General features: G+C 46.2%; 1 protein-coding gene across 1 annotated transcript; it reads right to left on the reverse strand.

Annotated features, from left to right (window-relative positions):
• Nucleotides 1–4,128: 4,128 nt before the first annotated feature.
• LOC129843047 (uncharacterized) lies at nt 4,129–13,544 on the reverse strand. The gene is made up of 6 exons (XM_055911778.1): nt 13,081–13,544; nt 9,129–9,397; nt 8,872–8,983; nt 6,473–6,565; nt 5,825–6,327; nt 4,129–5,649 (listed from the first exon to the last, which is right to left on the reverse strand). The coding sequence occupies exons 1-6, from the start codon at nt 13,123–13,125 to the stop codon at nt 4,188–4,190; spliced, it is 2,484 nt and encodes an 827-aa protein (XP_055767753.1). The 5' UTR covers nt 13,126–13,544; the 3' UTR covers nt 4,129–4,187.
• Between the last annotated feature and the right edge of the window lie 216 nt (nt 13,545–13,760).

Below are 13,760 nucleotides of genomic sequence, written 5' to 3' on the forward strand. Positions count from 1 at the left end.
CTCGACCGCTGTGTTATTGAGTCATCCTGACTAGAGATTCCTGTCTGGAAGAACAATCTCTCACTCTGCTTACACCCCCCCCCCCCTCCCCCCCCCCCCCCCCCAGGCAAACCCAACGTCTCACTACAGTTACAACGCATACAGTAGTATCCTCCACCAATCATAGCTAAAGCAGGCCATGCACCATTTTGTAACCGTCAGAATGTTATGACAGGTTTGTGGCACAAGATGGCGCTGCTACAACGCCAATTCCCCCCCCCCCCCCCCCCCGCAGAACGGAGCCTGGTGAGATACAGCCTCACTCACTGCCTGGCTGAGCTAGGTAGTGATAATGAAGAGCTTTTCCCTGTCATTTGGATTCCATTTTGTGCTTCTGCACAGTTGGGTTCCATTTTGCCTTTATTTTGTAAGAACTGATTAGGAACAAGAGGATTCACACAGGTGAATAATACAGAGTATGGAGCTGATTGCGGCCATCCAGTAAATGAATATATGGTCCTATACCCACTGCAAATACATAAAAAAAAAAAAAACATTTGAAGAAGAAAAAAACTGAAATTGAGAGAAAAGAAAAGACACCACAACAGCCAACGGGCCAGTTAAACCTTCACGGTCCCTGTGTGTGCATTGCTTATCTTGTAGAGTGGACCAATGTTGCAGATGGAAAGATTACAGTTGGGTCTGACTGTCTGTGTGGACAGCTGTTCACCCTCTTAGGCTGTCCGGGTAATAAAGGAATGTGTGTATGTGCAGAAGGTGTATCTCCTCAGCATGGCTGACTGGCTCATCATTCACACTGGTTATATAAGACCAAGCTCATTAGATCATTGGCCAGGCGTGGTGTCGCATGTTGTGGTGATGGATGGGTGGGTGGTGCTGACTACATGAGTTTGGAGTCAGACCAGGGACAGGATAGAAGTATTTAAACCAGGAAGAAGTCACATTCCGATCAATGTCTGAGTCTCGAATGACGACATATGCTACCGTGGCCCATATAATGTACTACTTTGATTTTGAGCGGCGTGTCTATAGTGTTCTGTAGTGCACTGTATGTGAAATAGGGTGTTATTTCAGGTTTGTTTAAAGAATCTGTTTCCCAAGGGTGTCAAGTATTTACTGTAAATCCTTCCAGATATCACATCATCGTGGTCAGTCCTCACTAAGTTAGAATAATCAAAACTGGATCATTAGCCTGTTGTCAACGTGACATGAACTTCGGAGGACCCAGAAGTTCAACAATGACCCTATTGATGTGGTGGAATGAGTCAGTTTAGAGGAGTGGGTCCCTCTACTTGTGTCCTTTTAGTTATGCACACACTGATGGGAAAGAAGTTGACAGGTGGAAGCAAATTCCTGGGAGGCCATATTGCGCTCTGGTCTCTTCAGATCACTTAGGATCCAGGTAGGACTGCTCAGAGTGGAGGACCACATGTAAATGGATGTGGAAGCGACTTCATAATAAAACAGGTTTACAAAATGGCTGGAGGAAAATCGGGAAGGAACGGAATAGGTAAGGAGGCTCTATGGAAGGCAAGGTGGAGCTAAATGTACTCGTCTGATCACATTGTAGAATCAACATTCAAACACTGGACGGGTTTTAGTAGCTAATTAAAATCTCTTTATTACAACCACATGTACATCATCATCATCAAGAGTCTTCTGAAAAGTGAAAACAAGCAGAGCCAGAGAGTTGCACAGACGGTAAGGTGTGGGAGACGTTTGGAGCCCTGTCCATGGGGAAACAGTGTAGTGGGAGTAGGGAGAGGAACCAGAGGTGTGCAGAGCTTTAAATCACAAGTCCCCCCCCCCCCACTCCTACCCCAAGCGTCTCTCCTGTGCGATTTCACTTCTCACAGGGAAGGAAGGCTATTTTGAGCCTTAATAATCCTCACCATACAGTATATATAGAGAGAAATGGAAGAGGGGATGGAGGGAATAAATCCTGTCGTTTTTCATCCATTATTCTGAGCATTTGAGTCATGCCGAGTGTGACGTGGAACACCTCGAGGAGAGAGCGACGAATCCATCACGCTCTCCTTCTCCCTCTCTCCATCCCTCCCTCTCATTCTCTTTCTCTCAGTATTTATTTCCCTCTCCCTCTATCTTCCATTTCTCTCTTCCTCTGCCTCTCTCAGCTCACGCACCAGGCAGGTGTGAGTCTTTCTTGCTGTGTGTGTGTGTGTAAGAACCACACGCGGTGTGAGAGTGTGTGAGAAACACACTCAGTGCATTAAGGTGTGTGATCCTGTAGCGCCATGTGCCACTAATGACGAGTGCTGACGACACTAATCACAAAGCAAATCACACCTATTATCATTATTATTACATTAAGTTATCAATGACAGTGTGAGTAGTACCTACCACAGTGAACCTTGAGTTAACAGGGCTGCATAGACCTGACATAATCCTGCATAGCCCTGACATAAGTCTGCATAACCCTGACATAAGCCTTTTTGAATTTTTTTATTTTTATTATACATCTGACCCCCATCTGTCTTATCAATCAAGGGAGAAAACCAATTTTACAGACATTGTGGCCCTCGTCAACTAGAGCTTTACACCCCATTGTCGACCCTGTACCCTAGCCTTGTACGGTACGTTCCATAATGAATATGTACAGAAGAAAATAACACAGAAGGAACAAGGCTATACATAGCCAGCTAAGACCAATATACAGAAACCTGGTCCGTTCCTTTCAAGCTCAACACAGCTCTTTTTACAAATGATTTAAAAGAAAGAAAACAAGTTTGTTTGTTTGTTGTTTACATGGATTGTGAGGGTTTTATCTGGAAAGGCTCTACACCACTACGACAAATAATTTTATTTGTAATCTTCCATAAAAGCTTTGTGATCTAAATAACAACAGCAATAGATCTTTATACAGTCATCCCACTGGCCAGAGTCCCTTCCCTGTACAGTCAATGTTCTGTGGGTTAACTGTAAAAACACCAGCCTCTTTCCTGGGACTAATTGACTCCTAACCTGCAGAGGCCTTCAGTACCACAACTATTTACCATTAACCTCTGGCCAGCCTCAGCGTCAGCCTACTCCATCTATCTACTCTACAGTATCTATCCCTGGAAACAGGTCATGTAAACGTCAAGCCAACGATAGGGTGGAGAGGGCTGGGTTGGTTGTTGCGGAATCAAGGGTACCAGGCGGGTTGAGCACAATCACGTCAGGTACTGTACAAACATCTCCCACTGCAACACCCTCCCCCTATAAGACTGTAAACTGGATCTCGGTGTCAAAAACACATTGATTGAGCGGGGTGGTCATCAATGAACACACAGTGCTACGCTTGCTGATCTGTGGCATCGGTGTAAGATGACATCTTATCTCATGTCCAGCGAGCTGTGTTCTGGCGGATTCTCTTACGGTGCTGTATTGCTTTTAGAAATCTCAGTCACGTTTTTAGTTGAGGCGTAAAAGTCAATGTTTCATCAATGTCACCGGTCAGCGTTTTTTTTAACATAAATAAATTACCCAAAGATAAGAGCAACAAAATGACACGATACTGTATAGAGCTCGCCAACTTGTAGTCTTAAAACCCGGAAATAAGTTACCTCTGGTTCGTTCATCCATCCCGATGGCAAAAGTGAATGGGGAAAGAGTTTTGGAACAAATACCGAATGAGATAATAGCAGTCAGTTAACATGACCTTTACGAATTATGAAGCTTTTATGTGATTTATGTGTTTTTTATAACAACTTAAATTCTTCAGAACTCACAAAAAGTGGCGTTAGCTGATGAAGATTCTCATTGAAGAAAATGTATAAGATCTCCTAAGCTAGTGTTTCCAGACAGACCTTATTTTCGGCGTTTATCCAAAACCCCTACAAAAACGCCATTCATTTTCCTCATCGGCTTTGTCGAACGAACCATGGCGGAGTTAGTGCATACAAAAAGACGGCATTACTATTTCTCTCTATTGTGTTTTAGAAAACTGTTTTTCAAACCCTATGAGCATGAGGCAGCCAGACATGGTGCAGACACACACACACACACAAACCTCTCCTCTCTCACGCAGGCTCACAGATTGTAACAGACACACACTTGCAGTGTGTTACAGTATTCAGTTAGTAAGAAGGTCATGCACTGACACACACACACACACACACACAAAGCTATTGTCCATGGTGCTTTATAGTGGAAAACACGCATGTACACACACACACACACAGACCCTATACAGTAGTGACAGTCAGTAGTGAGCTGGGACAGAGGGACATCTCGTCTCGGGTACCCAGCCTCGTCCCGTGAGTCAGCAGCTCCTCCACCGTCGTCCAATCATCAAACAGCTTCCTGTTCTGCAGACGACTCAACTTCCTTTGGCTGAGCTCCAGCACCGTGTTGCACCGGCCATCTCCCAAAGACCCTCCCCCTCCAGACATAGCCTCTTCCTCTTGAATAACTCCTCTCCCTCCTCCTCCCATAGCTCCTCCTCTTGTGTTGACGCCTGCCTCTCTCAGAGAACCTGATCCTCCATTGGCTCCTGGCCTTGTGTAAGCCTGTTGCCCTCGGGCCTGCTGTTGCTGCTGCTTCTGCTCGCGGGCCAGTAGGAGGTGCTCCCGTCTTTCTGTGCGGCTCCAGTACCTCCCCCTCATCACCTCCTGACTCTCCTCATCTGTACTCATCCCGCTGCGCTCGTCCGCTAGCTGCGACGCCCGGTCGCGAAGAATCTGGTTCCTCACAGCTCTCGGGTTAGGATGGTTGGAGTTAGTGTTAGGGGTAGGGTTGGGGTTAGGATTGGGGCACTTCCTGGACCCTCCACCGACCCCAGCCCCGACCCCAGTGTGGCCCTCAAGAGTGCTGTAGAGGCCCCCACCACCCCCTGACCCCTGGTGGGACAGCCGATTGGCCGGTTTAGGCCATGTCTCATGGATGTCCATGGATGTCTGGGGAGGGTGGCTGAGGGTGCTGAAGTGGTGCACCTCTCTTTCTCTTTGTCTTTCCCGCTCTCTTTCTTTCTCTCGTTCTCTTTCTCGCTCCCTTTCTCTTTCTCGCTCCCTTTCTCTTTCTCGCTCTCTTTCTCTTTCTTGCTGTCTTTCACGCTCCCTTTCATGCTCCCTTTCTCTTTCTCTCTCTTGCTCCCTCTCCCGCACTGGTATCTCTGACATAAAGCTCCTCTCCTGCTGCTGCCTCCTGTCGTTAACCAGCTGATCACGACCTCCACTATTGTCGCAGTAATGTCCCCTTGGTAAGGGCACAGCTCCTCTGTGTTCCCCCAGAGAGGTTGCATGTTGCTGGGGTGAGAGGGCCAATCCTGCTGGGTGTGTGAGGACCAGTTCTGATTCTCCCTCTTCAGGCAGGCCCAGCTCCAGGCCTCTAGGTGGCGCTACTCCACAATGCTGCAGGGTGGCATAGGAGGGGGATGACGGGTGACTGGCACGTCTGACACGCTCCTGGGGTGGGCCACGGTGGTGCAGGGTTCTGCTTCTCCGCAGCTGCCCCATTGAGCTGGAGCCCTGGTGCTGCAGTGGAGGTGGCGGCCTGCGGTGGCCGGAGGGGGTACTGCACGTGGAGAGGACAGGCGCATGGGCAGAGAGGGGCGCAGGGGCGTGGTGAGGGTTGAATAGGGACCCGCTACTTGAGCTGTGTCTGCTCAGACAGGGACGATCCGCCTTCCGGAACTGGACGGACGACACCCTGAAGATACAGAGGGCAACAGGAGTTATAAATGCAATGAAACAATGGTGAACAACATGCATTATCATCGTTCAACACTGGACTGAGGATACTTTGAAGATGGATGGCTATGGATCACGTTATAATGGAAAACTATGACAATCATAATTATCATTGTCTGGTGATGAACGCCTACCTGAAGAGTCCGTGGGGTGGAGGGCCCATGGATGGAGCGGCCAGGCCAGGCATGGAGCAGGAGGGCTGGGGCTGCATGGTCAGTGCCTCAGGGATGGCTTCAAGCAGCTCTCTGTGGTTCTTCTGGCAGCTGTCGCGGCGTTCCCGCTCGCACACCTCCCTCTGGTGGTGGAGACGAGCTTTGTACAGGCACATGCGCTTCTCTAACAGCCTCTGGAAGCGGCGGAACTCTCCCGTGCTCACGCTGTAGAACCCTGAGTCACTCAGCTCAGACGAGATGAAGGACTCAGATGATGGAGACCCTCCACCTCCACCCCCTCCTCCACTGACCGCCAGGCCTCCTCCCCTGGGGTGACATTCCTCCAGACCCCCCTCCTCTGTCTCCAAGCCAGAGAGGTCTCCCTGGTGCAGGCTACCGTCGGTCCAGCCCAGGCCACTGTCCAGCTCATGGTGAAGTGGCAGGTAGCCCAGAGGTTTCTCCAACATATAGTCCTCATCCTCAGTCTGAAGGAGAGAGAGAGAAAGGTTAGCGATAGCACACAGTCACATACACAGTATGCAGCTATACAGCACATACACACAGAAATGAACACCCACCCACCCACACACACGCAAGCACACACACACACACACAAACACATACACACACCTGGCTGTGGTAACTGCTGGGCTCTTCTAGGTTGTTGCAGCAGCCAATCAGACAGCTCTGATCCCTCGGAACACGACTGGCCAGCTCCAGGTCCTTAGAGAGAGAGAGGGGGGATGAGAGAGTGTGAGAGCGAGCGGTTAATCAATGTGGAACTAACTATGAATAATGTGTGCTTACATGAATAAACAAGCATCAGATTTTTTGAAAATGCTAATTAGAGAACTTTGGTTATGTAATTCCCATGTTCAAATATAATTGTATTGGAGCGAACAAGCCTCTCAAAAAATTCCCCCTAAATATCCCTTTGTTATCAAAAGTCCTGATTATTAAGTATGGGCGTTAATGCAAGTCAATTACATGCTGTAGGTTTGCAATACAGATTTACTGCACTGAACTGTAGGTTGTGTCTGACAGCAGTATCTGCGTCAGTGTGTGCTGTAGAAACAAACGAGCATGTTTGTAGATGGGAGAGAGGAGTGTGTTTTTCCCTCTGTATCCTAAGCTGAGCATACTTCCATTCTCCAAGGGGATTTCATTAGGCGCAGCTCGCATTCCGCCCGCTGAACACGTGAGCGCTGTTTATGGTTGTGTGAGCGTGTGCACACGGGCGTGTGCGTTTTTCGTTGAGTGTGTTTGGGTATATACTGTATGTGGTGTGTTTGTATGTGCTTGATGACAAACGTGTCGATGATTTAGATGTAAATAGGATCAGGTTTTTGATTTGGTTATTCTTCTATTTATGCAGCGGCAAAGCACACTGACTGTTTGTGCCTGAGCAATCCTGCTTGTGTGTGTGTGTGCGCGTGTGTCTATAGTTCCATCTCAGGTCCCTAATGTTTGTCGGCAGCATGAATAATTCCAGACTGGGTTGGCTGAGGGAAGCTGCTCCATTTTGAAAAAATGCATCGCTGTACAGCCCTGATCTACACTATGGTCCATAGTCAGCCGCTCTGGAAAATAAAAGGGCCTTTATTTTATTTTTCTATGCGTCAAAGCCTTGATCAGCGAACTCGAAGGGTGCGTTTCCTTCAAGAGGGATGCAATATGGACTAGACGGCTGGAATTGCTCTTTTGCACGTTGGCCCTGATTGATGCAATTCATTGGAAGAGCTGGGGCCCTATTCAAACAAAAAGGCTATCCCGATGTTTACGGTTTCACCCCCCCCCCCCTCACACCCTGGAGAGGTAAGCTCTGAACCTCCCCTAGTTCGGATTCTGTTTTTCCCTATATGTATCCCCAAGTGCAGTCCCCTGTTCAAAGAGCGCTGTGTACACTCTCACCTCCAGATCCATACAACCCACTACGAAACCCACGAGCTTCCCACTAGTCCCGGGGTCGTTTTCTTCAATAGATAGTATCCTCTCAATGGACTTGCAGAACAACACAGACACAGACAGTATTCTGTAGGTCTAGCTCCTTTAATCACATGTACTGTACCATACAGTACAATGGGCTAATTATCTTGGCTAATTATAATCACCCGTCTACAACACAGGAAGTTATACCAGTCACAATAATGAGTGGGGTGCAGGATTTAACACCGCTGAATGATTGTCTCTACTACAGGTACTGAGTGATGAATGGTGGTCCAATCACAGACAGAGTACCCACGTACCGTAGTCTTAATTATAGGGTATGGCATTGGCTGACAACAACAAGTGATTATTGTTCATACAAAACCAAAGGAAAAGCTTTATGACATTATGCGTGGCATCCTACTACTAGGTGACAGTTTGTCAAAGTGTCTGTGTGAGTGTGTGTGAGTGTGTGTTTCAAGTTTTACATGCTTGACTTTCAAACTCTACAAAACAGGGCAGTAATCAATATCAAAATCGTATGACTAATGAAACACCTACAGTACCAGTCAAAAGTTTGGACACACCTACTCATTCCAGGGTTTTTCTTTATTTTTACTATTTTCTAAATTGTATAATAATAGTTAAGACATTAAAACTATAAAATAACACATATGGAATCGTGTAGTAACCAAAATTGTTGAACAAAAACTATTGGCCATGTCTCAATCGATTCTCAAAGAGTGTGCAAAGCTGTCGTCAAGGCAAAGGTTGGCTACTTGGAAGAATCTCAAATATAACATACATTTTGGTTTGTTTAATACTTTTTTGGTTACTACATGATTCCATATGTGTTATTTCATAGTTTTGAAATAAGAAATAAGAGAGGAAGCTATATATACAGGGTCAGTTACAGTACCACATTTACAATATGCAGGGATACTGGAGTATTTGAGGTAGATATGTACAGATATGCAGGCGTGTGTGTGTGTGTGTGTGTGTGTGTGTGTGTGTGTGTGTGTGTGTGTGTGTGTGTGTGTGTGTGTGTGTGTGTGTGTGTGTGTGTGTGTGTGTGTGTGTGTGTCAGTCAGTCAGTCAGTCACCTGGTAACCAAGTGGATCCAACTCCTCTATGTCTTGTGGAGCGGTAGGTAGGTACTCATATCTCCCATTGTCACGGTGATCACGAGGCAGACTCATGTGGCTGCAGTAGTGTCTGAGAGAGAAAGAAAGAAAGAAGAGAGAGAATAAGAGAAGAGAGAGATATGGAGTCATCAAATCTAACAATTAGTGGAGGAAGATATTAGTGAATTTTTATAGACATTTGAAGTGTGTGTGTGTGTCTCTATCTGTGACTCTACCTGTCCTGGTAGGCAGGGTTGACCCTGGGCATGGTTCCGGCTGCTGTGACACCCAAACTGCGCAGGGCCAGGTGGGGGGGCAGGGTGAGAGGCTCCCAGTGTCTCTCAGTCTGCGTGCTGCAGTCCTGTAGTCCATAACCCCTCCCACGCTGGCTCTTGATCTGCAATGTGATTGGCTGCTCATAAGCAGCCAGGATTCTAAGAGCATCACGTTTGCTCAGGTGGGAAAGATCCCGTTTAGTCAGGTGACTCAGATCCCGCCCACTGACCTGTGAGGAAACACAAAGAGACACATGACACCCTATTCCCCATATAGTGCACTAGGCTACATATCATGGGGGTTCAGAGTTCACTCATCTACTCTGTAGAGCACTTCATCACTACTTGTATTTCTGAGAGGTATTGATATGTTGAATGCACCTTGAATGTCTATTTGAACTACTGGCACACAGCTCGGACACCCATGCACACCCCACAAGACATGCCACCAGAGGTCTCTTCACAGACCCCAAGTCCAGAACAGACTATGGGAGGCGCACAGTACTACATAGAGCCATGACTACATGGAACTCTATTCCACATCAAGTAACTCATGCAAGCAGTCAATTTTTTTTAAACAGATAAAAATACACCTTATGGAACAGCGGGGACTGTGGAGCAACACAAACACAGGCACAGACACATGCTTACAAACACACGATAGCATTCGCACTATACACACGTGTACACATTGATTTTGTGTTGTAGATATGTGGTAGTAGAGTAGGGGCCTGAGGGCACACACTTAATATGTTGTGAAATCTGTTGTGAATGTATTGTAAGGTTTAAAAAAACTAATGTATAACTGCCTTAATTTTGCTGGACCCCAGGAAGTGTAGCTGCTGCCTTGGCAGGAAGTAATGGGGAACCATAATAAACACAAATATAAATCAAGGGAGGGGATGCAAAGATGAGGACGAAGAGCATATCAGTGTTCCAACCCAAGAGGACAAACAAAACCTTTGGAATTCAATATCTGGCTCCTGCAATGAATCACTCCCGATGCCAAGCATAGCACCAGAGCCATGATACTAGAGCTGCGAGCCAACAACACCATCACCCAACCAGAGTGAAACAGTTGTACACAGCATCTCTTAACTACAGTACATCACTAACACGACTCACCGCCTACTACAGTACACTCAGCTACAGAGACAGATAGAGAGTAAAGAGGGAGAAAGAAAAATAGAATGAGAGAGAGTGCAATAAATTGATTTACTGTGAAGGTTGCCGAGAAAGCACTGTGTGTGAGCGTGTCGTCTATCTCTGTGAGTGTAACGGCAAAATGTGTTGCATTTACAATTGAAGCGTGTGTGTTTGTGATTGTGTATATGAGTTAGAGCTTGTTTGTGCGTCTATGTGTCGACATGATCTGGAGCAATTTTCCTGACATGCTAACCTCATGAGGAGACACCCAGCCAAGCACACATCCAGCCTTATCTGAGGCATGCTGTAACACACACACACATGCATACACACGAACACACATGAACACACACAAACATACACATTTCACAAAGCTAGAGAGATATAATTTAATAGCTTTATCCATGCAGTCCACTGTCCGCACACACTCTCACACACAATGTCAGGATTATGGTGGCTTTTTACTGCGGGCCATGTGCACTGATACAAAATGCCATCTGTACAGAGAAGCTCTGTGGGTGAAGAGTCAGGAGATTGCACTGCAAAACAATCTTGTTGTTTTTACAGTACTATACAATTACACTAACAGTAAAGTACCATATTCACTATTTACAGTAAATTGCTGTAAATGGCAATGCACTCTGGGTGATATTAGGTGTAAACAGTTAATGATCATGTAAATTCCTGAAGAAACTTTGGTTTAACAGTACATTACTGTAACCACACAGCATTGTGTTATTAGCCATTGGTAACTCTGAGTGATCGGATTGAGCGACATCAAGGTCTGAGGTGAATCAACCAAACAAGGTGTGTACAACATTTATATGATTTACAAATTAATTATACTGAATATTACATTTTAATGGAAAACTGTGATTTAGACGGTAAAGTTGTAAATGTATTAACAGTAAAATACTGTCAAGCGGTATACAGCAGCATATTGTAAATGATGGTGCATTGTGGGAAAATGTTGTGGGCAGATAAAGAATTGCTTTATTTCGAATTCCACCCCACAGAATACATTAGCGTACTGTATTTTTGGAGCGCCAAAAGCCTTTTGATCACTAGTTGTTGCATGGTATTGTTTTTTACGTCTCATTCACATATTTTGAGGCGTGCCTTGTAAGAGGCTACATTTGTGCTATCCGTTAGTGAGAGTGCTGTACCAATTTGAACCTGTAATGTGTAACTTTTTGAGTGACCTGACCAAATTCACATAGAATTGTGAGTTATAGATCTGTCATTCCCATTGAAAGCATGTCTAAGAAGCAGTAGATCTATTCTATCTGCGCTATTTCCATGTGCCCCATTCTTAAGTTTTGAGTCTTTTACTTTGGTTTTGTACACCAGCTAAAAAAGCTGAAAATACCATATTTTGGGTTATGGAAAATATATTTCACAGCTGTTTAAATGGTACAATGATTCTCTATACGATACTTGTCTGTTTTGTCACATAAACTGAAATTAGGCGACCTATTCAAATTTTAGCAAACAGGCAATGGTGGAGTGATTTCTGCATAGTGCACCTTTACCTGCTATGTGGTACAGTAGTAGTGCCCCAACAATTAAATGTGTATAGGGGACAGATTGGAGTGGCAGCAAGTCTCTAACATTTAATGGTTGAGTATTTGCCATGTCCTTTCGTCTGTTTTGCCCTCTAGTCCCAATTTATTGAAAACATTACCTAGCAACCAATCTGCTTGCACCAATCCCAAACATTACGGTAAAATACTGTAAAATACAAACCCCTTCTCCCCTCAATTAATGAATTCATCCATTAATTCATTACAATTACTGCAAAAATATTACAGCAACACACTGTACTGTTGTTTTACTGTAACGTACAGGCAGCCAGTTGTCTGTAAATTACAGTAAAAACAACAGTACAAAATATTACAGTAACAGTATTGGATACTGCAAAATACAGTACGGTAACATACTACCTTTTTTTGTGGCAACTGACTGCCTGTATGTTACTATAAAAGCAACAGGAAATGTTGTAGAGTGTAGGCATCACCCCACGACAGAGAGAGGGGGGGGGGGTGAGGAGAGGAAAAGAGAGGAGAGGAGAGGAAAAGGGAGGAGAGGAGAAGAAAAGAGAGGAGAAGAGAAGAGGGGAGAGGAGAGGATGAAGAGTAGAGATGGAAATATGGAGAGGGATAAATGTAAGTTAAATAGGATAAGTGAAGAGAGAGAATGTGAGAGACAGGAGGGGAGAGGATTGAGAAAACAAGGAGGGGAAGAGTGAAAGAGAGGAAGGAGGAGAGGGGAGAGAGAAAGCGAGAGAGATAGAGAGAAAGAGAGAGGGGGAGAGACAGAGCGTCACAGCTCTCAGTGGTGTTGGATGGGCAAGGATGTCACTCCTTGTAATCATCAACGCTGGTCACAAGAGGCTGCCACACACGCACGCACACACACACACACACACACACACACACACACACACACACACACACACACACACACACACACACACACACACACACACACACACACACACACACACACACACACACACACACACACACACACACACACACAAGCACGCAGCAGGCAGCAGGCATCATGTCATGGTGTGTATTCTGTTCCGTTATTTCCCATCTCCTTGATCATGTACATGACACCCACACATCACCACAACCCTGCCTCTATCCATAAATCCCATTTACACAGATACTCCACACACCCACACAGATGCACATACAGTACGCAGGCACGAAAGCATGCACACACACTCACACACAGATTTAGAAGGGTGCACACTAACCCCCAATCCATCGCCGAACCACGGCCCTGAGAGCCGACAGCCCATTGCCACGGCAACGGATGAGCGCCGAGTCTGAGGTTTCCCTCTGTTCTAAAGAGGAGTCCGGCAAACGAGAGGAAGAGGAGGAGAAAGAGTGACGAAGTATCCAGCATAGATCCTCGTGCTCCAAGCAGAGATCGAGAGAAAGATCTCCACGCTCTCGCTCCCTCTCTATCTCGCTCTCCCTCCTTCGCAATCTCTGTTTCTGCCTTGTTCTCTCTTTCTACTTCTCTCTCCCTCTCCCTACCAGAGGCAGAGGCAGCCTCTGCTAAAATTCAGAGAGACAGAAGCAGCTTCCACTGACACACAGAGGATCTCAGCACTCTCTTCTCCTCAGCTCTCTTTCCGCTCTCTCTCTTTCACTCGCCCTCACACACACACAATCTCGCATCCCTCTCTCAGCTGTCATTCTACCCCCCCTCCCTCTATCTATTACACTCTCTCTCCTTCCCTCTCTCTCTCTCCCACCCTCCCGCTCTCCCTCCCTCCTTCTGTGCCAGCCTTGTGTTGAGGCTCCACCCTCTCTTGCATAGTAACCCGGCTGGATTGTGAATGTATGCACGCACACACGCACTCTCTCTCTCTCTCACACACACACACACACACACACACACACACACACACACACACACACACACACA

This window comes from Salvelinus fontinalis, chromosome 3, assembly GCF_029448725.1.
Source record: "Salvelinus fontinalis isolate EN_2023a chromosome 3, ASM2944872v1, whole genome shotgun sequence".
Lineage (NCBI taxonomy): Eukaryota > Metazoa > Chordata > Actinopteri > Salmoniformes > Salmonidae > Salvelinus > Salvelinus fontinalis.

What these genes read in the sequence shown, in the direction of transcription:
- LOC129843047 (XM_055911778.1), bottom strand. Translation starts at nt 13,125, where the DNA reads ATGGGCTGTCGGCTCTCAGGGCCGTGGTTCGGCGATGGATTGGGG. An exon ending in TGGATCCACTTGGTTACCAG is followed by an intron (nt 6,566 to 8,871) that starts GTGACTGACTGA and finishes TCTCTCTCTAAG; the next exon opens with GACCTGGAGCTGGCCAGTCG. An exon ending in CCACCCCACGGACTCTTCAG is followed by an intron (nt 5,650 to 5,824) that starts GTAGGCGTTCAT and finishes CTGTATCTTCAG; the next exon opens with GGTGTCGTCCGTCCAGTTCC.